The sequence below is a fragment of the Rhinichthys klamathensis genome, unplaced genomic scaffold (genome assembly GCF_029890125.1).
Source record: "Rhinichthys klamathensis goyatoka isolate OS25496 unplaced genomic scaffold, OSU_Roscu_1.1 h1tg000277l_1, whole genome shotgun sequence".
Lineage (NCBI taxonomy): Eukaryota > Metazoa > Chordata > Actinopteri > Cypriniformes > Leuciscidae > Rhinichthys > Rhinichthys klamathensis.
The window spans coordinates 1,440,743-1,465,632 of NW_026606796.1; the positions used below are offsets into that span (position 1 = coordinate 1,440,743).

At 38.3% G+C, this 24,890-nt stretch overlaps 1 protein-coding gene across 2 annotated transcripts in view; it reads left to right on the forward strand.

Moving 5' to 3' along the window:
- Nucleotides 1–257: 257 nt before the first annotated feature.
- ankfn1 (ankyrin repeat and fibronectin type III domain containing 1) overlaps nucleotides 258–24,890 on the forward strand; it is a 92,083-nt gene continuing 67,450 nt past the window's right edge. For both annotated transcript variants that reach the window (XM_056268932.1, XM_056268933.1), the window contains exons 1-6: nucleotides 258–554; nucleotides 650–731; nucleotides 1,853–1,977; nucleotides 2,240–2,392; nucleotides 4,713–4,945; nucleotides 22,379–22,602. In XM_056268932.1, the coding sequence (XP_056124907.1) occupies nucleotides 508–554; nucleotides 650–731; nucleotides 1,853–1,977; nucleotides 2,240–2,392; nucleotides 4,713–4,945; nucleotides 22,379–22,602 (864 nt within the window). In that variant the 5' untranslated portion in view covers nucleotides 258–507. The remainder of the gene's footprint in view (nucleotides 555–649; nucleotides 732–1,852; nucleotides 1,978–2,239; nucleotides 2,393–4,712; nucleotides 4,946–22,378; nucleotides 22,603–24,890) is intronic.

Sequence of the window (24,890 nt, forward strand, 5' to 3'; positions counted from 1 at the left end):
AATATTTAATAATATAATTTACTATACAATTTAATATAATAATTTTGACTTAAATTTACTTTAATAAAACCATTCAATTTAAGTTACCACAAGCACGTTTTAGTTTACTTTTTTTTTTACAGTGGATTCATTTACAGTGTTACATATAGCTGCTTTTCTTCATAAATGGGCAACAAAAACGGCAAGGTTTAAATCATTGAGGCTATAGTCATCATGTTCTCTGGTGAAAATAGCTGAGATGTTCTTTGGTATTACATCAACATGAAGATGAAGAACTGTTTATGTGAGATAATTGCAGTCCCTCATTTTCCTGGATAACTACATAAATATTTCCTGTCTTATCTTACACAGACAAGTACAAGAAATCTGAACAGGACGGGTTTCAAAGAAAATCGACATTTTTACGTCCATACATACAGTCGTTAGCAAAACATAGGCTATCAAAACATTACTCCGTGGAACAGTTTATAGTTATTGAACAGAGATGAAAGAGTATCTTCGAAGCAGATGACAGGGTTTCTTCACTTCCTGATGGCGAACAGAGATCATATTTGGTGAGTTTTGCAAAAATCTTTTGCTTTTCTTTTCAGAAGTTCGACTTTTCAGTACGCCTGAGTGGAAGACACGTAACGGGAAGTTTTGAGTCTAGTTTCAGGTTTTTACGGGAAGAGGATGCAGATGTTCTGAGGATCCGCCGCGGTTCCTTGAGTCCAGAACCGGAGAACAAAGAGGTAGCCTACATTCCATCCTTTTCCAAACGAGTATTCGTATTCAATGAAGCTGTCTGCCCTGGACGTGAAAATGTGTAAACTTTACAGTGTACATCGCAACTGAAGTGTTTGCAGTGTAGGTGGAGTGTTGGGAAGAGGAGTAATTAAAGATGGATGCATGTGGGATATGAACTGTGTTGTGATGGTAAAAATGTGAGAAGATCTAAAAGCTATTTTGGAGCCACACCTATATGCTAAAGCTATTGTTTAAAGTAATTTCTGTAGTGATTAAGGAAGTGAATGTTTATCATGATTGTTTATTTTTGAAAGTCGACTTTATGTTTAGTCACTCATTAAAGTCTGCTACAACAATCCATTGAACATTTCCACCGTTACTGCCATGGATAAAAAGTTTCTGATCATATATTTTCCTGTGACAACATGCCCCAATAGCATGGAATGCTGTCACACTAGTTGCCACAATGGAACCTGCCATTAAATAACCCATAAAGGTTTCCTTTTAATGTAAACATTAAAACAGGAAACAGCCAAATGTAAAAGGTAACATTAAAATATCTTTTATCATTTTGGGTTTGGTAGAAAATGTAAACCGTATCATAGTCGGCTCTGATGCTGCTTTTGTTGTGTAAATGAAATGCAGCATCAGCGCAACATTAAACTTTGTTCATATCATAAATTAATATTCTTTTGTTTTTTTATAATGTAATATTTTAATTTATATTTATATGTTCATGATTTCATATTTAAAATATTAATTTCATTTTAGGATAGGGCAGAATTCACATTTAGTCTTAAACCATAGTTACTGGGATATAACCTGTTTGACAGCTCCAACATGTGACAACTACACCTGCTCTCACTAAGGCTACTAAAACATGTCAGCCAGATACTGTATATGCTGAATGGGCATTAGTAATGTGTGCAGGCTTGATTATTTATCCAGCCTCTGTTTGGCACCACCAGCAGGGACCTGTGCTGAGAAGTGACCTCAGGTCTAAAACATTAGCTATGTGGATTTTGGCTTCTGTGTAATTTGGCTTCATTAGTGGTTGCAGAAGAAAACCTGCCATGATAAGCATATAGTACACTAACAGGTTGTACTATTTTCTTTGTGTGCTCAGAAATGGCTCAAGATGTCTTATGAGACCGAGAAAAGTTGCCTGCTGGCTCCAAAGGAATCACAAGCACCATATGGTTGCCTCACAGCTAATGAGAAATATGAAATCCCTGGAATGGGAGAGGACAGGTACTGTAAGCGCTAACCCTAACCTAATAAATAAATAAAAAAAAATATATATATAGGCATATATATATATATATATATATATATATATATATATATATATATATATATATATATATATATATATTATGATATGATTATATATATATATATATGTAATGAAAAAATATATATATAATAAAGAACTAAAAATATTTTATTATTAGTTCTGTTTTATAGGTTTAATTAAGCAAAACTGAATGATTATTGTATTGCTGTATTTCAGTGTTTTGGAGATGCTGAGCTACTCAAAATTCTCTGATCTGGAGACATGGCTGTGTATGCCCTCCACTTTATTACCCAGGAGCCGGGATTCTGTTTGCTCCATGCTGAAACCCTCCCATGAGAACGACAATGGAGACACATACAAAGAATCCAGGTAAAGTGTTTGTGAGAGAATTTTAAGACATGCTAGTTCCTGTTTCTTTGTTACAGACCAGTTTGATGGCATTTTAGAGTAGGCGTTTCAGTTAAAGACAATTTTCATATCCAACCAGAAATCCTGTGTCTGTGTGCTTAGACTGTTAGCTTGGTTAGCAGTGTCTTGTTTTATTATCTTATGGACATGCGAATTCATAATAGCCTATTTAATTATTACACAGCTCTTTGGAATACCCAATTCTATTTTTTGTGCGTGTGTAATGACCACTAAACTGTATAGTTGAGGACTACCTACACATTTTGCACATTCCAAGCCTCTCTTATCATTCTGTGGTATCTTTCTTCTTACATATTCAAATAATTCCAGCTCAAATATCCATTTTGCTTATTTATATGCTAAGTAGCTTGCAATAACTGAGATAATGTACAGTCAGCTGGAAATTATCAAGGAAAAAAAAAGCCTTACTGAACATTAAAATCATAAATATATATTACAATTTGGATGACCAAATTAATGTAAAATCAATATATACATAAACATACTATTTAAAATATATATATATATAGTAAAATATTTTGTTTTCAACTGATCAAGAAAAAATGTTTTTATGTTTGACTGAGTGCAGTTGGTAGACTGCAATTCGTGTATTGACCACATGATGTCATTGTTTATTCATTGTTTACACAAGTCAGTGTTTAGACCTTCTTGTTAGCAGAACAGTCTGACATAGCCAGACATCTGCAAATCATTTATTTTAAAAAGATATGTGAGTATGTACTAATTTGTATAGATTGTGATTGACATTTAAATTACTCTTAGTTCTAAATAAACATTTCACTCCATATTTAACAACATCTGATTACTTTTGAGAATCCTATTAACCATGCTTGTTTTCTTTATACACACTTTTGAATGCATATCGAAACTAAGAGCTGTGCAGAGAAGAGAGAATTACACTGACAGTACCAGCCAACCTACTACATGTTGAATCACTGTGGCTCTTGTGGTTTCAATAGCCAATCAAAACCAATCATGTCTTCTCAGCTACCTTTTATGCAGCACTAGTCTCTACAAAAACTGAATCATCAGAACACCCAAAACCCTACGCTACAAACTAGGCACAAAAATGCAATGCATACAATGACTAAGACCAGTTAATATTGCTTTTATCCTGCCTGGGGTAGAAAAAGAAACACACTGCCATCCAACTTTATGTAATCAGACTACATTCATAAGCCTAAGCAGAGCCATTTATTAAAAACAAAAAGCCGGGTTCCATACTGCGATGCTGTTATTACATCTCTCAGTGGAAACAAAGCATTCACTGGAAACCTCTCTTAAGTTGCTACAGTTAATCAAGCCTCACAAAAGCTACATAGCCAACTCTACCATCAGATATGCGCTACACTTGACTCTTGACAGACTGATATGGCTTTTGTGTGTGCGGCTGGCATACTTTAGCTGAAGGTACAATTTAATATTTATGCCGCGCTGAACGCTCAGTGGGCTGCTTCTTTTTTAGTTTAGTTTTTTTTTTTTATACCAGGGGGCCTTCTTTTTACCCTAGAGCGACTACGTTGTTGATTTGACTATAAAAAGGCTTTAGCAATGTGAAGTCCTGGGCAAAAACGGTGGTGTTAGATCTTGCAGGTGCATTCACATTTAATATGCTGCTCATACGGAATCAAATGGAAAATCTTTAATAACTTGTTTTACATGAAGAGAAGAAGTCTATGAGGGCATCATGCTTGCAATGGAACGGATTGTTGAGTTTTTGTTTAGAAGAAAAAAATCAGGATCTCACACGAGAGGATCAAGAAAAAGCCAAAGCTATACCCTTCCAGATTCCAGGTAATGTATATTCCTAAACAGAAAAAAGGGTGTTTTTAATCAAATTTGGAGTTTGTTTATTTTTATTATTTTATTGAGGCTTCTACTAAATGTATTATTGCATTGATATGTATTATATCTTCCAAATTTAGTTCTATTTTTTAATCCGTCTTGAGAATAGAATGTTCTCAAACTAAGAATTAAATTGTGCACATAATATTGCCTATACCGGTTGATGTCTATAATATAATCCTTTAAAATTTTCCAACATGTTGTTCTCACACGTTTAATTCCCTGCTTTTACTGACGTCCAGCTAAAGCTGTAATTTTCTCAATGTTGATTGGAATGGAAAAACCTGCGTTTTTCACTGCCGGTATGACACGCTGTGCGGTACGGGGGAGCTCAATTGTGATCATGAAAACATCCCGCTATGACAGCTAATTATAGTGGAGTGACAGCAGAAATGAAATCTCTTTTGTTCCACAGGCCCCCGGAGAACGAGTCTAGTCATCTGAGCCAGTGCCAGGAGAGGAAAACCCATCTATTGCCACCCTCTCCTCTCCTGCCAGTTTCAGCCTCCCCTCACTCCTCATCGCCCCTGCGGACCACCTCAACTCCTCTGCCCAAGCCCACCAGAGACCCCTGTCATGGCGGCGTGAGCGTGAGGAAACGGCGGCGCCTGGCAGCCAGCCCCGGAGGACTGCACTGGGACGCATCAGGTATGCCAATCACAAACTGCATCCATTCATCAAAGTATCAGATACCACCTCCTCTCCAAAACTCTTGGCTCTCTATATGTATTGCCAGTGCTGTGGTTCGAAACTTCTTTGAGCGAGTCAAAAAATATATATGTGTGTTTGAACTTCTATATTTGAGTTTGAGGAACCACATTTGGAAGACTTGTGGGTCTTGAATAGATCGATTTCTCGTGTCGTTCGCTACGTTTCGCCAAGCATTGCTTGCAGTGCTGTTTGTTTTTATTTGCTTGATTGCCTGTTACATCCAATTTCATCAAGCAATTTACACAGTTTGACACACATATTTGTGAAATTTGAGGGCAAAGGGTCTCTGCAAAATTAATGACTTGAGTAATCTAGCTAATTGCTTCTGCCGGGAATGATACTCTCACTGTGTTTTGTTGCAATTACCAATAGTAAATGATGATGCTGTGAAAACTAGGTAAATAAAATGCAAATTTATTCCCAACTAACAAAATAATATTCTAAGAACGTTTTGCTAACATTCACATAGAGATATTAAAACGTTATTTCTGAATTTTCACTGAACATCCAGTTTTTCTATGTTATACGAACGTTAAGGGAACATTCCATTTTATAATTTTGCAAACATTAATGGAATAATACTTTCCATGAAAACGTTTCGTTATCTAACATTTTATTAACGTTACTGGAAGAACATTTCTTGGTTACAGTTTATTTTAAGGTGACGTATTTACATTGTACTTACTTAAATAAGTACTCAGTAATATTAATTAACTTCATGTACTTACTATAGAGTTACGGTTAGGGTTTGGTTTAGGGCTAGTTGGTTTTAATTATGCATAATTTACTGTTATTACTATAATAAGTACATGTAGTAACGTATAACTATGTCACCTTAAAATAAAGTGTTTCCCATTTCTTCATAACTTTGAGAAAACCTTGCCAGAGGGTTTGACTGAAATATTTCAGAAAAAAACGTTCCATGAATGAACGATGTATAACTTTTTTGTGCTAATATTTTGAGAACATTATTAAAGACTAGATAACTTTGAATGAACATTGTATTAACGTTACTGGAAGAACGTTTGTTCATAACTTTGAGAGAACCTTGCCAAAGTCCTGAGAATGTTCCCTGTTAGCTGGGTTACTGCAAATCTTTAGACATGTCATGCTATTTTATATAACAACAGCATAAATGTTACAATACTTGGTACAAAACACATCCATATTGAAACAAAAAGAGATGAGACACAGCAATTAAATCAAACTGTTGCACATTTCTAAATAATGAGGATATCCTTCAGAACACTGTATGTGTTTTAATATTAGTGTTTTATACAACCTCATCTTTGAGTTCATGCTGTTATGCTGCCGATCGACAGAGGTGACTCTGTCATTAGCGTTCTTGTTATATGTGGAAATGACTCCTAATTGCAGGTTTATTTGTGGCACTGCCCTGCAGGCGATGTTCATTAATGCTATCGCAATAGTAGTGGTGAACCTTACGGATGGCATAATGAGCAATTTATTTTACAAGGACTTGTCAGGGAAACCAACATTTTCTGGTACCTAGAAATGAAGTCACCCTCCAACCTCACCTACCCTTCAAAAGAGTATTATCACTATTTTTAGGGGTGGCACAGAATGGCAGGAAATGACTTGTTTTGATGCCATAAACAGCTCTGCCTATCTCTGGAAGAGCGTATGACTGGTATGTAAACAGTGGAGGGTGCTACAGTACTGGGCACTTGGAAGATTGTTAAAGAGTTTGTTCGGCATGTTAATTCTGTCATCATTTACTCACCCTCATGTTGTTCCAATCCTGACTTTATTTCTGTATGTCTGGATATATGCACTGGAATGTATACACCATAACAGTATCATAAAAGAAGTCCACACAACTCATGTGCTATATTCCAAGACTTCTGAAGAAAGTCTTCAAGGTTGTATTGAGATGAGGGTGAGTTAATAATGACAAAATTAAACTATCACTTTAAGAGTGAATGAGGCTGTGTTCAGAATGCTAGCATACTACTCTTACTATTGTTGCAGTAAATAGTATGTATGTGCAGTATGTATACACATCTACTAATGTTATGTATGTATGGAATACCCAGATAATCTTCATAATCTACTGTACAATCATTTAAGAACACTGTGGGGAACACTATCCCACGATACAATGCACTCACTCTATTTATGAAAAGTAGGACCGTAACATATTTACAATAAATGTAATAAAATGGAAAATAAATGTATTTTATATCCATGGTGGATTTAAAATATTGTATATAAGGTGGATAAACATATTTAAATGTTTTTCAGAGGTGGTAAATGGAAACATGCAACATGTTGCGCATAGTGTGACAATAGTATGGCAACAGCGTAGTGTATACTGTTTACAACATTTATCATTGCATACTGTGTACACTATTAAAAGTTTGGTGTCAGTTAAGGTCCGTTCAAACCAAGAACGAAAACTATAAAGATAACTAAAACGATAACTATATTAGCGTCCACCAGCAGATGATATCGCTCTATAAAAGCTATAAAAAATATATAAAAAATATGATGTCTACCGCTATAAAAGCTCTAGCTCATTACAGCAGGATGGATTGTGATTGGCTGTCAATGTTTTTATCGTTCATCAGCTGGATAAAATCATTCTTAAAGTGATTTCAATGATAAATTCTCTGTGCCGTTATCGTTATAGCTGTGGTGTGAACTCTGCTATTATTTAATATTTAGAACGATTTATAAAACTATATCTTTATCCTTATCTTTATAGTTATTGTCCTTGGAATGAACTGGCCTTAAGATTATTTTAGTTAAAGAAATTCATATTTTAATTTGGCAAGGATGCAGTAAATTGATCAAAAGTGACAGTAAAGACATTTATAGTGTTACAAAAGTTTTCTATTTCAAATAAATGCTGTTTTTATTTTTTTTACTTTGTGTTCATCAATGAATCCCAGTAAAAAAAAAACTTTAGCAGAAAATCAGCATATTAGAATGATTTCTGACGGATCATGTGACACTGAAGACTGGAGTAATGATGCTGTAAATTCAGCTTTGCAAATCAGGAATAAATATTAAATATTAAAATCTATAAAAAAAATAGAAAGTAGTTATTTTAAATTGTATTCATATTTCACAATATTACTATTTTTTTTATTGTATCTTGAGCTTTGGTGAGCAATAGAGATTTATTTCAAAAACATTAAGGTTAAAAAAATCTTACTGAACCCAAACTTTTGAAGAGTAGTGTACTCTTTTGACATATTATTCATTCTGAACATATATGCGATCAAATGTCAGTTTGACGCAGTGCACTTTAGCACAGGAAACATGCTTTAATGAAAGTTTCTTTTTAGTTGAATCTTTATCAGATTCAAAGATTTCCAAAACATCAGCCTAGCCATGCCACTGTAAGCATGATGGTAAACAACGATAGTGTTTTCCACACCTTTGTTTGGTTTGCTAAAGTGACTGTGTTTTCCATACCTAGATTCACCTTTGGGCTAAAAGTGAATGGAATGAAAAGGAAAGTGGTGTTGATGTGATGGCCCTCTAGGGATTCTGGAATTGTTTGCACAGAAGTGTTCAGTGCACATATTGATGTCAGCTGTGGCGTCAGAATCAATATTTTATCCAAAGAGCTCCAATGGGTGCTGGGTATTCTCTTCCGTTTAATGACACCAATCCTGTGTAATAGAATGAGTGCTGTTGGAGGATTGTTTTCAGCCTCCGAGTTCTCTGTTTTTTACCTGGGGACGTGAGCCTTAATGTACTAAATGATACAATCAGTGTTAGATAACCCCTATGTACAGGGAAATGCTAAATGGCACAAGCCGGAAATTATAGGCTAAAAGGGTTGTCTGGGTAAAAGCAGTTAAAGGATTAGTTCACTTCAAAATGAAAATTCTGTCATCATTTACTCACCCTCAAGTTGTTTCAAACCTGTATGAATTTCTTTATTCTGTTGAACACAAAAGAAGATATTTTGAAGAATGTCGGTAACCAAACAGTTGATGGACCCCATTGACTTCCATAGTTTTTTTTTTTTTCTTACCATGGAAGTCAATGGGGTCCATCAACTGTTTGGTTACCGACATTCTTCAAAATATCTTCCTTTGTGTTCAACAGAATAAAGAAATTCATACAGGTTTGAAACAACTTGAGGGTGAGTAAATGATGACAGAATTTTCATTTTGAAGTGAACTAATCCTTTAAGTTCACTCATTTGTCTTATTATTCATTGTTTTGTTGGCATTACTTTAGTTTGAAAAATGTAAATTTCTGTAAAATTTACATTTTGCATTTTAAATAAAAAATGTTGTTGGTGTAAATGAAATTACACAAAAACACTCATTCTCTAAGTTAAATCAAATTATGTACACTACTGTTCAAAAGTTTGGGGTCACTAAGTTTTTTATTTATTTATATTCATTTATATAATGCTTTTATTCAGGGATGCATTATTTTCTATTCATCAAAGTATCCTGAAAAATAAAGATAACAGTTTCCACAAAAACATTAATCAGCACTGTTTCCAACATTGATAATAATAAGTAATGCTACTATTAGTCTGATTTCTGAAGGATCACGTGACACTAAACTATGATGCTGAAAATTCAGCTTCATCACAGAAATAAATGAAATTTGGAAATATATTAAAATCGAAAACAGTTATTTAATAGTTATTTTAACAATTATCATTACAGCATTTCACAATGTTACTGTTTTTAGTGTATTTTTTATTAAATAAATTCAGCCTTGGTGAGCAGAAAAGACTTCTTTCAAAATCACGACAAAATCTTGCAGATTCCAAATCTTTTAATTTTTCATTAAAATCAAATTACATTAATGGTACATTTTACACTTTAAATCAATTGACATATAATACAGATTTATATTATGTAATTTTCTTACAAATTAGTTATCTGTAATTTAATTTAAACGTGAAAAACTCATTAGAACAATCTATTCTTCTAATAAATAAGTAGTTTATAATCATTTATTGTATCCTTTGCATTTTTAATCATTATCTTAATGTTGTTTTTAAATAGCAAGACATAATGAATGTTGTCTCTGATATACATTTTTAGATTAATTGATGCACTTTGATAATATTTTTGTGAGCAGTGCATTTTCTAATTCATCAACTACCCCAGTCGTCCAGTAGAGGTCACTATTGCATTTGAGCTTGCACACAGAAATGAACAGAAGAGAGGATTGAGGTGCAAATGATTTACTTTTTTCTGTTTCTCAACCCTATTGAATTTAATTCCGTAATTTCTGAACAGGACGTGCTGTAGGGCAGTAGAAGCTCGGTCATTCTGTTCCAAAGCCTTTGTTTCTTTTCCCTTAAAATGTCAGTTGTCATTCAAACTGTAGCTGGTGATTAACCACACAGCCGTGTTTCAGCATTAAACGGAATTGGAGCCACTTTGTATTTAATGTCTGATGATTTGCACTGGTTCTGCGGATGAACATCACCATTAAAGAAGATCAGGCTGTTCACTTTGTTCCTGATGTGTGGTTATTTTTGCTAATGGATTTATTTATCTATACCACACAGATTTTAAAGTTGTGTGTAATTCATGAGCAATTAATAATGACCACACACTCCCCCATCTGTCATTGGTCTGTCATACATATAATCCAGCCCCCCAAAATGTTGTTGTTTCGGGTTTTTGATGCTTTTACATTTTGTATAATTTTCATTTTAAAGGTTAGTTCACCCAATAATTAAAATTCTGTCATCATTTACTCGCCCTCATGTCGTTCCAAACCCTTTTTGTTCATCTTAGAAACACAAATTAAGATCTTTTTAATGAAATCGTCTCAGGTTACGACTGTAACCGTAGTTCCCTGAGAAAGGGAACGAGACGATGCGTCACTTGACGCTTTGGGAACGCCCCCAGCGTGCATGCGTCTGAGCATCAATGTCAACTAGTCCAATGGAAAGAATGAGCGTCACGGGCGGGTGACGTCATGACCAGGAAGGGATAAAGGCTCACCCGGTGAAACGCGGCATTAGCTTTAAAAAGTCGAAGCAAGCCGATCACAGGGAAGCAGGAAGTATGGCAGGGTGACGCATCGTCTCGTTCCCTTTCTCAGGGAACTACGGTTACAGTCGTAACCTGAGACGTTCCCTTTCGAGGGAACTCTCGATGCGTCACTTGACAGTCTGTTGAAATTAAGCACTAAGCACCTGAGAACCTGGGGCAGCATCCAGGTCTAAGCTGTAAAACCTAACGAATGTCAGCGGTGAGGACCAGCCTGCCGCATCACAAATGTCTTGAAGAGAAACTCCAAATAGTAAGGCTTTAGAGGCCGCCATACCCCTCGTAGAATGAGCTCTGACCGCCAAAGGACACGGCAGGTCAGAGTACTCGTATGCAAGTGAAATAGCCTCAACTATCCACTTACTAACCGTCTGTTTAGAAGCAGGAAGACCCTTCTTAGGTGATCCAAAGCAAATAAATAACTGGTCGGACTTCCTCATTGACGATGTCCGATGAACATAAGTATCCAGTGCTCGCACTGGACACAAGAGGTTCAGCCTTTCCTGGTCCGCAGATGTAAAAGGAGGAGGACAGAAAGCCTGCAGCACAATAGGCCTCGGAGTCAAGGTCGGCACCTTAGGGACGTATCCCTGTTTTGGATATAAGAATGCCTTGACCATCCCCGGTGCAAACTCAAGGCAAGTGGGGGAAACCGAAAGGGCCTGAAGGTCTCCAACTCTCTTAAGGGACGAAATAGCTAGCAGAAAGATAGTCTTAAAGGTAAGAAACTTCTCTGAAACCGAATCTAAGGGCTCGAATGGAGCCCTAGACAGGCCTTCTAGTACTAAAGCAAGATCCCAAGCTGGCACCCTAGTGCGAGTTGCAGGCCTTAGCCTCAAAGTGCCACGAAGGAAACGTGTAATCAGGGGGTCTCGACCCAACGATGTACCCCCCACCAGGGCGTGGTAAGCCGCAATGGCCGCCACGTAGACCTTGAGCGTGGAAGGACATAGACCTGACGTAAAGCGCTCCTGCAGGAACTCGAGTACTGTGTTCACAGAACAGTTAACTGGATCCCACTGATGTCGGTGACACCATACAGAAAAAACTCTCCATTTAAGCGCATATAGTTTCCTAGTAGCTGGAGCTCTGGAGCTTAGAATGGTCTCAGCAGCCTCAGCTGAGAGACCACTCTCTATGAGTTGGGCCCCCTCAGAGGCCAAACCCACAGGTTCCAAATTTCTGGTCGAGGGTGAAATATTGTGCCCCCGGCCTGAGACAGAAGGTCTCTCCTGATCGGGATCTCCAAGGGAGGACCGTCTAAGAGATGGATCAGGTCCGCAAACCAGATCCGACTCGGCCAGCGTGGTGCTACTAGCAGTAGGCTTATTCCGTACTGGCGGACTCGTTCCAGAACTCCTGGGAGCAGAGCAACAGGGGGAAATGCGTACAGACGTAGCCTCGGCCACGTCTGCACCATAGCATCCAGCCCCAGAGGGGCTGGGTAAGTAAGGGAGAACCAAAGTGGACAGTGCGTCGTATGCTGAGACGCAAACAGATCCACCTCTGCTTGGCCGTAAAACTCCCAAATTTTCTCCACCGCCTCGGGGTGGAGTCTCCAGTCCCCTGGCCTCAGCTCCTGCCTCGACAGGATGTCTGCCCCAATATTCTGGTCCCCAGGAATATACACTGCCCTCAGGGAGAGTACCTTCCCCAGAGACCACAGGAGGATCTGGTGCGCCAGCTTGCAAAGCGGACGCGACCGCAGACCCCCCTGACGGTTCAGATAAGAGACCACCGATGTGTTGTCTGCAGTGTTAATTTCGTTGACGAAAATAACGACGAAAATTATTCGTCAACGACATTTTTTCACAGACGAAAACGAGACGATAACTAAATAAAACCTAGTTTTGAATGACAAAGACTATGACGAAAATCTATTGACATTTTCGTCAACGAATAAAAACTAGACGAAAATGTTAGATAGTGACGATTTGGGAAGCGATCCGTCAGAACTGATGTCCTGCGTGTGTGGTAGATGCGCACATTTGTAGGCTACTGTAACGTGATCTACCCCGCGGTCATAAAACGTTAAAAAATGTGAACGTCTGGGAGAATGAGTAGAGCAGACATATAGATCTCTGAATAAGAGTGACGATGCAAAAAAGAGCTCTATTCGGTGCGGTTTTCTGTGCGCACACATCTAACCCGAAGCGTGCAGTCATGCACAATACACCTACAGCGCGCGAGTAGGCTACTGAATTGAGCTCTCTTTCGTGTCTGAATGGAGAAATACACAACAGTATGTCTAAATGTCCTTTTTGGAGAGTATTCATGTAAACTATGCTGGTTATGTCTTAAACTGTGAGTGTGTCAGATGTGCATCAGTGCAATTGTATCCGCATGTCATTGGACATGATCCGACGTCTTAAAGTGACAGTGGCAATAAACCTAATGCGGTCCGTGTCCTTAATTTTGATCAAGCAACAAAAGAAAAAGAGAAAAGCATTCACTGTTTGTTAATAGCTTTAATAAGGATTAATTATATTTAATTCATACAAATAAATATGTCTGCTTGAAAGAATAAAGAATGATGTGTAAGTAGTTATAAGGAATGAATATATCATTCATTGTAAAGAAGACTGTGTTGTACTTTAGGAAAAGTGGTTTTATTTCATTTTAAGATATGTTTTAAGTAACAGCAGTTAAATCTGTATCTGTATTGCATGTTCAAACTTAAAAATCATTCATATTAATAGGTTAATAGATGTTTTCTCCGGGAGTATATGGGTTTGGAAATTTTAGAGAAATTCTAAATTAACGCATTACAATTGAACTAAACCCATTATATTTTAGTCGACTAAATCTACTGTAGATTTAGTCGACTAAAATGTTATTGTATTTCGTCGACTAAAACTAGACTAAAACTAAAACAATTCAGATGACTAAAATATGACTAAAACTAAATGGCATTTTAGTCAAAAGACTAAGACTAAAACTAAATCAAAATTTGCTGACAAAATTAACACTGGTTGTCTGTACGGACGAGCACATGATGGCCCCTCAGGTCTGGGAGGAATTGCTTCAACGCATTGAAGACGGCCATCATCTCCAGGCAATTTATGTGCCAAGAAAGATGATGACTCCTCCACCGACCCTGAACCGAGCGGCCTTCCATTACCGCTCCCCAGCCGGTGAGGGAAGCATCTGTCGAGATCGTAACTCGATGGCAGAGAGCTCCCAACACCGGACCCTGGGTTAAGAACCAGTGTTTTCTCCATATAACCAAGGCACGAAGGCATCGCCGCGTGATCTTGATCATACGAAGTGGGTTTCCCCTCGGGGAGAACCATCTGGTCCTAAGCCACCACTGCAAAGGTCTCATGTACAGCAGGCCAAAAGGAATCACGTTGGACGCTGCCGCCAAAAGACCCAACAGTCTCTCGAACTGTTTTACAGTGCGTGACTGGCCTAGCTTTAGCTCTTTGGTGGCTGTCAGGATAGCAGCTACACGAACGGGCGATAGAGTGGCCCGCATCGTCACTGAATCCCATACCACACCAAGGAAAGTGGTTCTCTGTACTGGAGAAAGCACACTTTTCTTGGCATTGAGCCTCAACCCCAACATCTGCATATGAGCGAGAACGACACCTCGGTGCCGAACCGCCAACTGCTCTGATTCCGCTAGAATCAGCCAGTCGTCGATGTAGTTCAGAATACGTATGCCCTGAAGCCTGAGAGGGGCTAGAGCTGCATCCACGCATTTCGTGAACGTGCGGGGTGATAAAGCTAGACCGAAAGGAAGAACCCGATATTGGTATTCTTTGCCCCCGAAAGAAAACCTTAGGAACTTCCTGTGCTGAGGGAGGATGGAGACATGGAAGTAAGCGGCCTTCAGATCTATCGTGACAAACCAGTCCTCGGATCTGATTTGAGTCACGATCTGCTTGAGTGTCAGCATCTTGAACTTGAGTTTCTGTACTGAACGATTTAACAGACGAAGATCTAAAATGGGACGCAACCCTCCATCCTTTTTTGGAACAATGAAATAACGGCTGTAAAAACCCGACTCTCTGTCGGGTGAGTACACCTGTTCTATAGCTTCCTTTGCTAACAGGGCCTTTACCTCTTGCTCCATTACCAGAGCCTGCTCGGGATGCACCACTGTGGGCAGCACCCCGTTGTAACGAGGAGGACGAGAACCAAACTGGATTCTGTATCCTTTCTCTACAATCTGCAGGACCCAACGAGAAATATTCGGCAGAAGCTTCCACGCTGCCAGAAAATTTACTAAGGGAACCAGCCTCTCGAGGCTGGTCTCTGGTGTTATCGAGACGGCTAATTCCGGAGCCTGAAACATAATGGCAGGAACTACCTGAACTGGCCGCTCTAAGGCCCCCCTCAGAGGGCGCGAAACCGATGCTGTGCCGCAGCATAGCATCAGCGACTCGCTGGAGACCGCTGTGCCCTGAAGCACCGAGGGTGGCAGGGTTGGCAGAACGGTCTCGTGAGGACCCCGAAATGGAACGGGCACCGTATAATGAGGTGTACACCGCTCCACTTCGGTCGGGGCTGTCCTCACAGGCCTGATGCATGAACATCAGGACCTTTTTTTTTTTTGAACCGAAGTCTTCTTCGCCTGAAGAACGGTCCTCAGATCCGGCTTCGACTTAGAAGACTTCGGTTGAGAGGGTTGCGTCCGTCTCCAGTCTCTACGTGGAGGTGCACGAGACGCAACACTCTCTTTCTGATGCACACGATATGATGAGCTCGACGGCTGGGGCTGCTCACGCCCAGCAGCCCCAGGGGGCTGGACCCGGCGAGGGATAAACTTTTTAAAAACGTCAGCTTGTTTCTTTGACTCCTGAAATCTCTCGACGACCGCGTGGACTGCGTCGCCGAAGAGACCAAAAGGTTCAAGCGGAGCATCTAATAAAAAAGCTCGATCTTTTTCTTTAATTTCAGACAGATTTAACCATAAATGTCTCTCAGTAGCTACCAAGGCTGCCATAGACCGCCCAATTGCTCTGGCGGTCTCCTTAGTAGCCCTGAGAGAAAGATCGGTAGCCCGACGAAGTTCACGAATATCGTCATGACTGACTCCCTCACTACTATCCAGATCCCCCAGCAGGTCAGCTTGATAAGCCTGGAGCACTGCCATAGTATGCAGACATGCTCCAGCTTGACCTGCTGCCGTATAAGCTTTGCCCACTAACACCGAAGTGGCTTTGAGCGGTCTAGTGGGCAAAGCCGAGGCTTTCAGAGACGATGCGGGACCAGGGGAAAGATAACTGGCTAAATTCTCTTCCGCCTGGGGCATCGCCTCATAACCATACTCTTTCAGCCCTCTTATTCTCGAATAAGTGTTAACTTGAGGGCTGAAAAGACGTGATGAGTAAGGTTTATTCCACGATTTAGATATTTCATTGTGCAAATCGGGAAAAAATGGAAGCCCTCGTGGTGGAGATAATGTGGTGGAAGATAAAAATCGCTCATCTAATTTGCTTTTAGGACGAGCGCCCTTCTTCTCAGATGGCCATTCAATATTTAATTTATCTACAGCCCGCGACATAACATCCACCAGCTCATCATATGCTGGGGAAATAAATTGTGAATCTCTTTCCCCCATGTGTGTGCTTTCACTCTCCAAACTCATCGCATCAACCTCCTCGGAGGAAGAGCAATAAAGTAATGGAGGGCTCTCTCCCCGGGCGGAAGAAACCGCAGAGCGTGCTTCCGACACCGGGGGGAGAGCGTTGGATCTCTCGGGTAAGGAAGGACAAAGAGCCCTCGGACCCGTCTCCAACCCCTCCGAAAGTTCCTTTTGCGATCCCCAGGAATGCAATCGCCGCGCTGCCTCAGCAGACGCGGGTCCTGATCCCTGCGGATCGCGAGCCTGCCCACTCTCTTTATCAAAGAGTGACAGGCGAGAGCGGAGCATGCGAAGCGGTAACATCTCACAATGCTGGCACTCAGCCCCCTCGAAGGCTGAGACCGCATGCTCCACTCCCAAACAAACGACACAAAGCTCGTGTGTGTCCCCACCCGTTAAATAACGCGGGCAGGGAGAAGCACACTGTTTGTACACTTGTTTAGTTTCCATCCTTTTCCGCAACAGACAACAGTAAATAGACAGAGACAAAATGTTACACAGATCGCTTGCTGAGACACAGAAGCTAATGCCGCGTTTCACCGGGTGAGCCTTTATCCCTTCCTGGTCATGACGTCACCCGCTCGTGACGCTCATTCTTTCCATTGGACTAGTTGACATTGATGCTCAGACGCATGCACGCTGGGGGCGTTCCCAAAGCGTCAAGTGACGCATCGAGAGTTCCCTCGAAAGGGAACTGAGAGATTTCTGTCCCTCCATTGACAGCCTGAGTCTACGCAACTACCACTTTCAAGGCCCAGAAAGGTAGCAAAGGCATCATAAAAGTAATCCATGTGAGCTCAATTTTATGAAGCGACGTGAGTGCAAGACAACATAATTTACCACTTTATTTACAAAATATTAATCTACAACGCGTGTTCACGCAACAACATCTGCTCTTGCGTCATCACAACATGCATGCGTCGTGGCGCTCTCATGAACGCGTGTTGGAGATTAACATTTTGTAGTGGTAAAGTGGTAAATTATGTTTGTTTGTTTTTTGCGCAAACAAAGCACCTGAGTCGCTTCATAAAATTTGAGGTCACATGGATTTTTTTTATGATGCCTTTACTACCTTTCTGGGCCTTAAAAGTGGTACCCCTTTAAGCTGCAAATGCTATTTATTAAACAATTAATTGAAACTAATTAATACATTTATTCATTAATTTTTTTTTTTTTTATTAAGATTAAATTATTATTATATATATATTTTTTTATGAAGTAAAATAAGAAAAAATAAAAATAATTAATTGCAAATAAATGTTGTTATTTACTTTTTCATGATTACTACGTAATGTCCCACTGTAGTCAATAATTGTATCCCTTATAACTCATCTTTGATCACCAAAATGGCATATTTAAAAGTTTTTTTGAAACATGCCTTAAAATAGCTTGAATGTAACTCTACACCCTTGCTTCATTTAGTATACGCAGATTCATGAATATGCAAATGAGCCCTGCCTCCACTCACTCATACAATAGCATGTATTGCTCTCTAAAACGCCGGACACATAACGGTAAATAATATGAATAGCTTTTGGCTTGAATACTTTTTTAAAACAGCTAATAATGTGTTGCTAATGTTACACAAACGCCATCTCAGAATCAGTCAGCTGCCTTCTAAAAATCAGCATCCTTAGAAACGCTTTGAGCATCATAGAAACTCAGTGGAGAAAGTCATATAGTTCATCATAATATACACCAAATACATAATTCACCCGCTATATTGCTAAATATACCCGATTTTTCATATAAGCAGAATAATATACATTTAATATACAGTATACATGCTGTACATTATCAGCAAATATGTTGCTAAGCTTTCCTTGAATAGTTAATATAGATGGGTCGTCCTCCTCTAATGACACCCGATGACATGCTGTGTGTCTTTTGGCAAGAAGTATGGGCTTCCCGATGAATGAACAGACCAGTGACCCTAGAGCCAGCACCTCTTTACCCTTTGCTTTTGAGGATGACGAAGATGGATCCCAAACCGTTGTCATGGAAACTGGGATCATTAGCACCAGCTGTGTTTGTTTTAAGGCCTTAAGATTCTTCTCACGTCTTTAATTTAGTTGGACTTGGTGTTAAATTACACTTATCGAATGCTTTACTCTCGACCTCGCTTGATAGACAGCTGCAGCGCTTCATCAACACGCCGACGTCCTTGTGTCCATCCGTTGATGATTTTCAAACAAAAAGGGTAATTGGACAAATTGGATCACTCCTGTAATTTGTGTTTTAATCACTTATTTGACTTTAAAGTGGGCTCATTTGTAAAACCATTTTTTTCAGGCTCATTCGATTTTTATGTGCGCTCAGCCCTGGAGTCTCACTCAAGCTGTAGGAGGGTTTACGAATAGTGTCACTGCAGGTGATGTGATATAACAGCTTCACACAACACAGAGATGCTCGGTTATGAATCTATGCTGACATCAGACTGTTGGGATTAAATCTTAAACCTCTTTACTGTGTTGGTGACTCATCAGTGCGACCTAGAAAAGCTGAATATTGAGTAAACATATAAAGATTCAACTACTAACAGAAGTATCATATCTGAGTGCAACAAACAGGATCAGTTGGCAATATAATATATTGTTTTAATAATGTCAGATATCAATATGGTGTGTGGAAATGCTGGGAACGCATCAAAGCAGATGGTATGAGTAGATGCAAGCTCATGATGTGAAAATAATGTCTAGCTGTGGTAGCCAGAACACCACAGGAATCTGTCATTAGGGACCAGTTGAAGGAACTTGATATGGTTCAGTTGGATATGTGACACACACAGACACCCATCAGTTCAGGTTTCATTCTGCTACAGTCACCAATGCATCGTTTCCATAGCGATGAGCTAACAACGTTAAAGTCTGTGTATTTGACAAGTGAGATTGCATAAGAGTTTAAGCCTGTAGCGTGCAATCCACACTTGGGTTGACACCTGGGTAACTCATGAGAATCCTCAAATGGCATAATATGCTGAGGTTTTCATTGGATTTTTGTTTTTGTGAATTTCTCAATGGAACACACAGAAAATTGGTCTGGGAATTGACTGTGATTATTTTCTGCTGTGGCTCATTCATCTTGGCTGTTCAGCATTAAAATAACATTCTACTAGTACTACCATGGTTTTCTGGAACTTGGTAATACCATGGTATTGTTTGAAGAACCTTGGAGTGCCATGTAAATACAGCGGTACATGAATATGGTAATCATGTAATACCATTATTGAATGTTTTATTTCCCTTCAAATACCGGCACGTCGTTGCTCTGTGATCTTTCAAAAAAAGTAATGTGGTGTAATGTGACCAAATCTCACATTACAGTATGTTGAATTTAATACCATTCTGTGGAGAAAATGACATTTTAAACATTTAGGGAATGTTTAATGGACTCATTTGTCTTGCTAGCATTTTATATATCTAAAGTACAAGTAATTACATGCAATTTCACAAACTTACAATGGCTAGCAGTGGGGGGTGCAGATGAGTATACTGTATTAGGCTGCTGTCACTTTAAGACCTAATGCTTCGAATCCGAATTCTTTCTCAACTGTTTACGTTCACTTAAGACATAACCGACTGTGTTTACACGAATACTCGCCAACACAGGCATTTTGATATAACTGTATATATTTTACCATTCAAATGTAATAAGCCGTGAAAGAGAACTGAATTCGGGATCGCACACTGTCTGAGAGGCGTCTTTCTGAGTTATTTTCTGCAGCTTATTGCGCTTAATAACTCTTTTTAAGGTCAAGCAAGTCACGCGTAAGTAACAGTCGTTTCTCTGCTATATGTGTTGACCTAAAACTTTGTTTTGAAGTAGCCTTAAATCGTTCAGATATCGCAAGCCATTGTAAATATGTAAAAGTGCGATATTTCGATAATTTTGATTCATTATGCACCTTTAAGATTTATAATAATAGTAATAATAAAAAATATTAAAATATACACATCAAATGAATTTGAAAAGTAGGAAAAAATAAATGATGATGGCATGATAAAATGTTTTCAATCCTTTATATAACAAAAAATCATAATAATAAATTTGTCAACCCCTGGGGCATAAAAGTGCCCGTCATTGAAAAAACACTTGTATATCAAAGTCTTTCTATATGATACCATCAGTGTATTTTTTATTGTTCAGTTTGGCTTGTGTATTTTCCTTTGGGAGTTACTTCTCCGATACATCTCTATCTTGTCATTAAACAAGTGCTGCAGAAATAACTTACCACCGATATAATCTGTGTGCAGCGCATTTATGCAATTTGTTGATTGTTTTCACAAAACAGCATAAATCTGAGCTCGGTTATCAAAATTGTTAGGGTTTTGTCAGGACACCATTACAATTTTATGCCAAACGTAGTGGATTAGCTATAACATCAAATTCATAAATGTTTATTTGACCTCTGCTTCAGAGGAGGTTCTCTTCACAACAGTCTCCGAGGCGAAGACAATAACATCGGTGTCTTCATGCAGTTTTAATTGTAAGTGGAGTAGGCAGAACCATGCCGTAGCTCAGTGGATAAAGAGCTAGAACTGCTGCCTACCAGCTGATGGTACAGAGAAACCAAACACCCCGCTTACAATCCTAGTGGCATACGGTGCACGTGTGTGTGTTTACATTATAAACCTCCAGTTTACAAGAGCAGCTCTGTTAGACCTTCAAGATACTTTTATACTTTACAGTTTAATGTTACCTGAGGTGAATTTTCACCCATTTAACTGACAACTTTTATTCTTCTATGTGGTACAATAGTTGGTCTTTTTTTATGCTTTGTTCATTACGGTGAAATTGTTACAAACATGACTCACCAGAGAAGCAGTGGGAAGTTTAATTAGAGCAGTTCAAAGGAGAATTGAGAGGAAGTGAGAGGATGGGCTATTTAAAATATGGTATTGCAAAATGGTTAGAATTGCCTAGTCATAATAATGTGTATTCCTTCTTTAAGTGATTTCTTATTCATACTGTACCAAATTTGTACTTCCATTGTTTTCTACACTCAATTTTTTTAAAATAAAATGCCAATTTTACATTTATGATCTATGTATGTGAACTGCATATAATTTTTCCATCCTTTTGGATTACAGAGTTTTAACATAAACGAATAAACATATGCTATGCATATTTGTCATACATACTGTAAATGATGCAGGCTAGATTTCTGGACTCTGGAAAATAATGGCATAGTTTATTATTACCTTTTTGCATCTATTTGATTTTATTAAAAAAAATACATTTTTAAAATTAATTTATTAAAAATAGTTTAGAATCAGCATAAATGTGTTCATTGCGAAAACAATAACATTTATTCAGTTAAAAAGTATAAACATATGGATAGCTGTGGAACAAGCAATATTCAACTAGTTAAAATGTATTAGATTGAAAGAAATTGAATTTATTGATGATAAATATATAAACCTTGTAAAACACATTCAGTTTATTATTAGTAGTGTTACAGAAATCATGTTTCTTTCATGTTTCATCTACCGTATGTATGACTGACAAATGTGCATTACATTTATTAGTTTGTTTATATGTGTAATCCAAACTGATTGAAATGTTATATGCAATTAAAATACATAAATCTTAAATTTAGGCCTAAATATTTTTTTGGAGTGCATGAATCCTATATTTAAAAACAACAATCTCTTCAAGATGTGTGTGTTTTTGTGAAGAGAGGTTTTGGTCCTGTTCTCATTCTCTAGTGTTTTCTTTCTCTCTGGGTGTCAGTTATCACCTGAGGTGTCTGTTTCTCTCTTTCAGGGTCAGTGCTGCGTGACCATGACCGAGGGGAGACGTCGCCACTGTCGGAAGTGAAGCGCTTCCCTCGGAATTCAGAAAGCCGTGTCCCAGAGCTTTGGAGGGATAGAGTGGCTCTTAGGAAGACCATATCCGTCGATGACCGCCTTCTCCAGCAAACGCCTAGTGAACATCACAGACTCCTCAGTCGACTAGAGAGGGGCAAGAAGAAACTCAGGAACATCAATGTGAGTGGTAAAGATGTCTCATATCGCTGTCAAATAGAGGTTAGAGACAGACTCTATAGGGAATTCCACATTGGTCAAAGTTACAAATGCGCCCTTCGTTGCTTGTTTATTGCAATGTCTTTTTTGTTTACTTGCACATATTCTTGTGTTTAAGGACAGCTCTTAGTTTTGTCCACCTTTGTAGGTGGATATTGATGCAGCACATACAGTGTTTTGACAGTTTCACAGCTGCTGTGTTATTTCTGAGGTTCTTCATAGACGTTCAGTTGCGTAACCGTTCAAAAAAGAGGCTTGCTTGCCCAGAAATCATCCTGGAGTTTGATCATGGCTTTCTATTCAGCGAACACTCATCTGTCATCCTACACCAGTGAGTCAGTGCTTTGAGGACGCATTGCCTTGTAACCTTACATTAGGGACTTTTGCAGAACATTAATTCGATCTGCATACATTTGCCTTTGTTAAACAGCTGTACAGCTCTGTGAAAACTTTTATGTATACTGTATAAATGTATATGTTAAGAGGGGGTAGATAAAGAAGCGTTCGTAATGTACGTATGCTTTTATGTGCTGGCCTCAAATGATCATGGCCATGAATAACTATGAGATCCTGGCATTTCGAACTTCTCCGAATGAATGGTTTAAACCAAACCTTACCTTATTTAAACCTAATTAACATGTTGAAAATGCAGCATCAAGGATTTCAAGTTTGAGTCGTTTACCGATAACGTACCATCTATAAAATGGAAAAAAAAGTCATTTTGATCAGGATGCATCTATAAAAAGTAGGATCCCTCAGGGGCTATGTAACATATTAAAATATAAAAACCGCCAAGATATCACCAAACAGATAAATGTATCTAATAAAATTAGATGCATCATAATCAAGGTGAACACAACAATAAATCACGGGAGTACTTTCAATATTTTGCTTTACAAATAAAACGTAAATCACGTGAAAAGGTGAATCATTTTTTTAACTGATTTTTGTAAACATTTTAATGTTTTTATTTAACTGAACTTTTCTTATGTTTTTTTATCCATTTTTTTTCTTTTCTTTTTTCTGTTTATCATAATGTACCATATTTGTAATCCTTTAAATATGAAAATATTTATTTTTTTAACCGGCTCATATACCCAAATCGTTTGAACAAACTGAATTACTAAAAAGAATCTGACTTATCAACGCTGCTTTAGATGCCATAGAGTTCAACAACCAAGAACTACAATCCCATGAAGCATTGAGAGCAGCATAATCTAATTAAAAATGGAGAAATATAAAACTACTCCTTTACAAATGCTGATTATATATATAAACAATATACCTTAAGTTTACTGCAAAATATGCATATATATACAAAGATTTAAGGATTTTGAGAGTGTTTAGAGTTACATCATTGCATTGCTTCATGGGAGTGGGCGGAGTTAGAGAAATTTTGGTGCTTGTTGCATTTTTCAACTCTGATTGGTGTAATTTTCTGTACAGCATCATGGGTAATATAGTTTTTCAGCTGTTAAACAATTATTTTAAAAATAAGCTGAAATAATGCAGGCTGATGGAATACCATACCTGAGTACCATGGATTAACAACCTCGTAGTATAGCACACAGTAGGTCTGTCTTTAAAGGTTTATAAATTATCTTTCAAAGTCAATTTCTCTATGGAGTTTTTACTTCCCGAACCCATCTGTTGCACTCTATACGGGGTGCTCTTGAGCATGAAATATTATTTAAACATCTAACATTTGACATAGATAACATTTAAACCAATAAAAAAAATTATTTGTTTATATTTCCCATTTTGGATTTTATAACTTGCAATTGTGAGTTTATATCAATTCTGAGAAAAAAAAGTTTTATCTCGAAATTCAGATTTTCTCTTCTCAAAATTGGGATATATAAACTTAATTTAATTCTTTTTTTCTATGGCTTCCATAAATTTAGGCTCCGCCCACAAAACACGCCGTGATGGAATATAAAAACCAACGATACAGTGCTTTGTCGCAAATGATCACTACTTTTTTGTAAAATGTAGCGGCTCTGCTCCTAATCTACTGCCGCGCCAGTAAATAAGATTCGTTTGTAGCGACTTAGTTGATCACTCCCCAACATTGTTCAGTCAAATAATATAAACACAAATTATCCAGAAATTAGTATGCTGATGTCAGGAAGGAAATATCAGGGGAAAATAATTAAATAGATTTCATAATGCAATTGAACAGTAACACGGTGTATAAATATTGTGAGGTATCAGATCCCTTTTCATGTCAACAGTGTTGAATATCAATATGA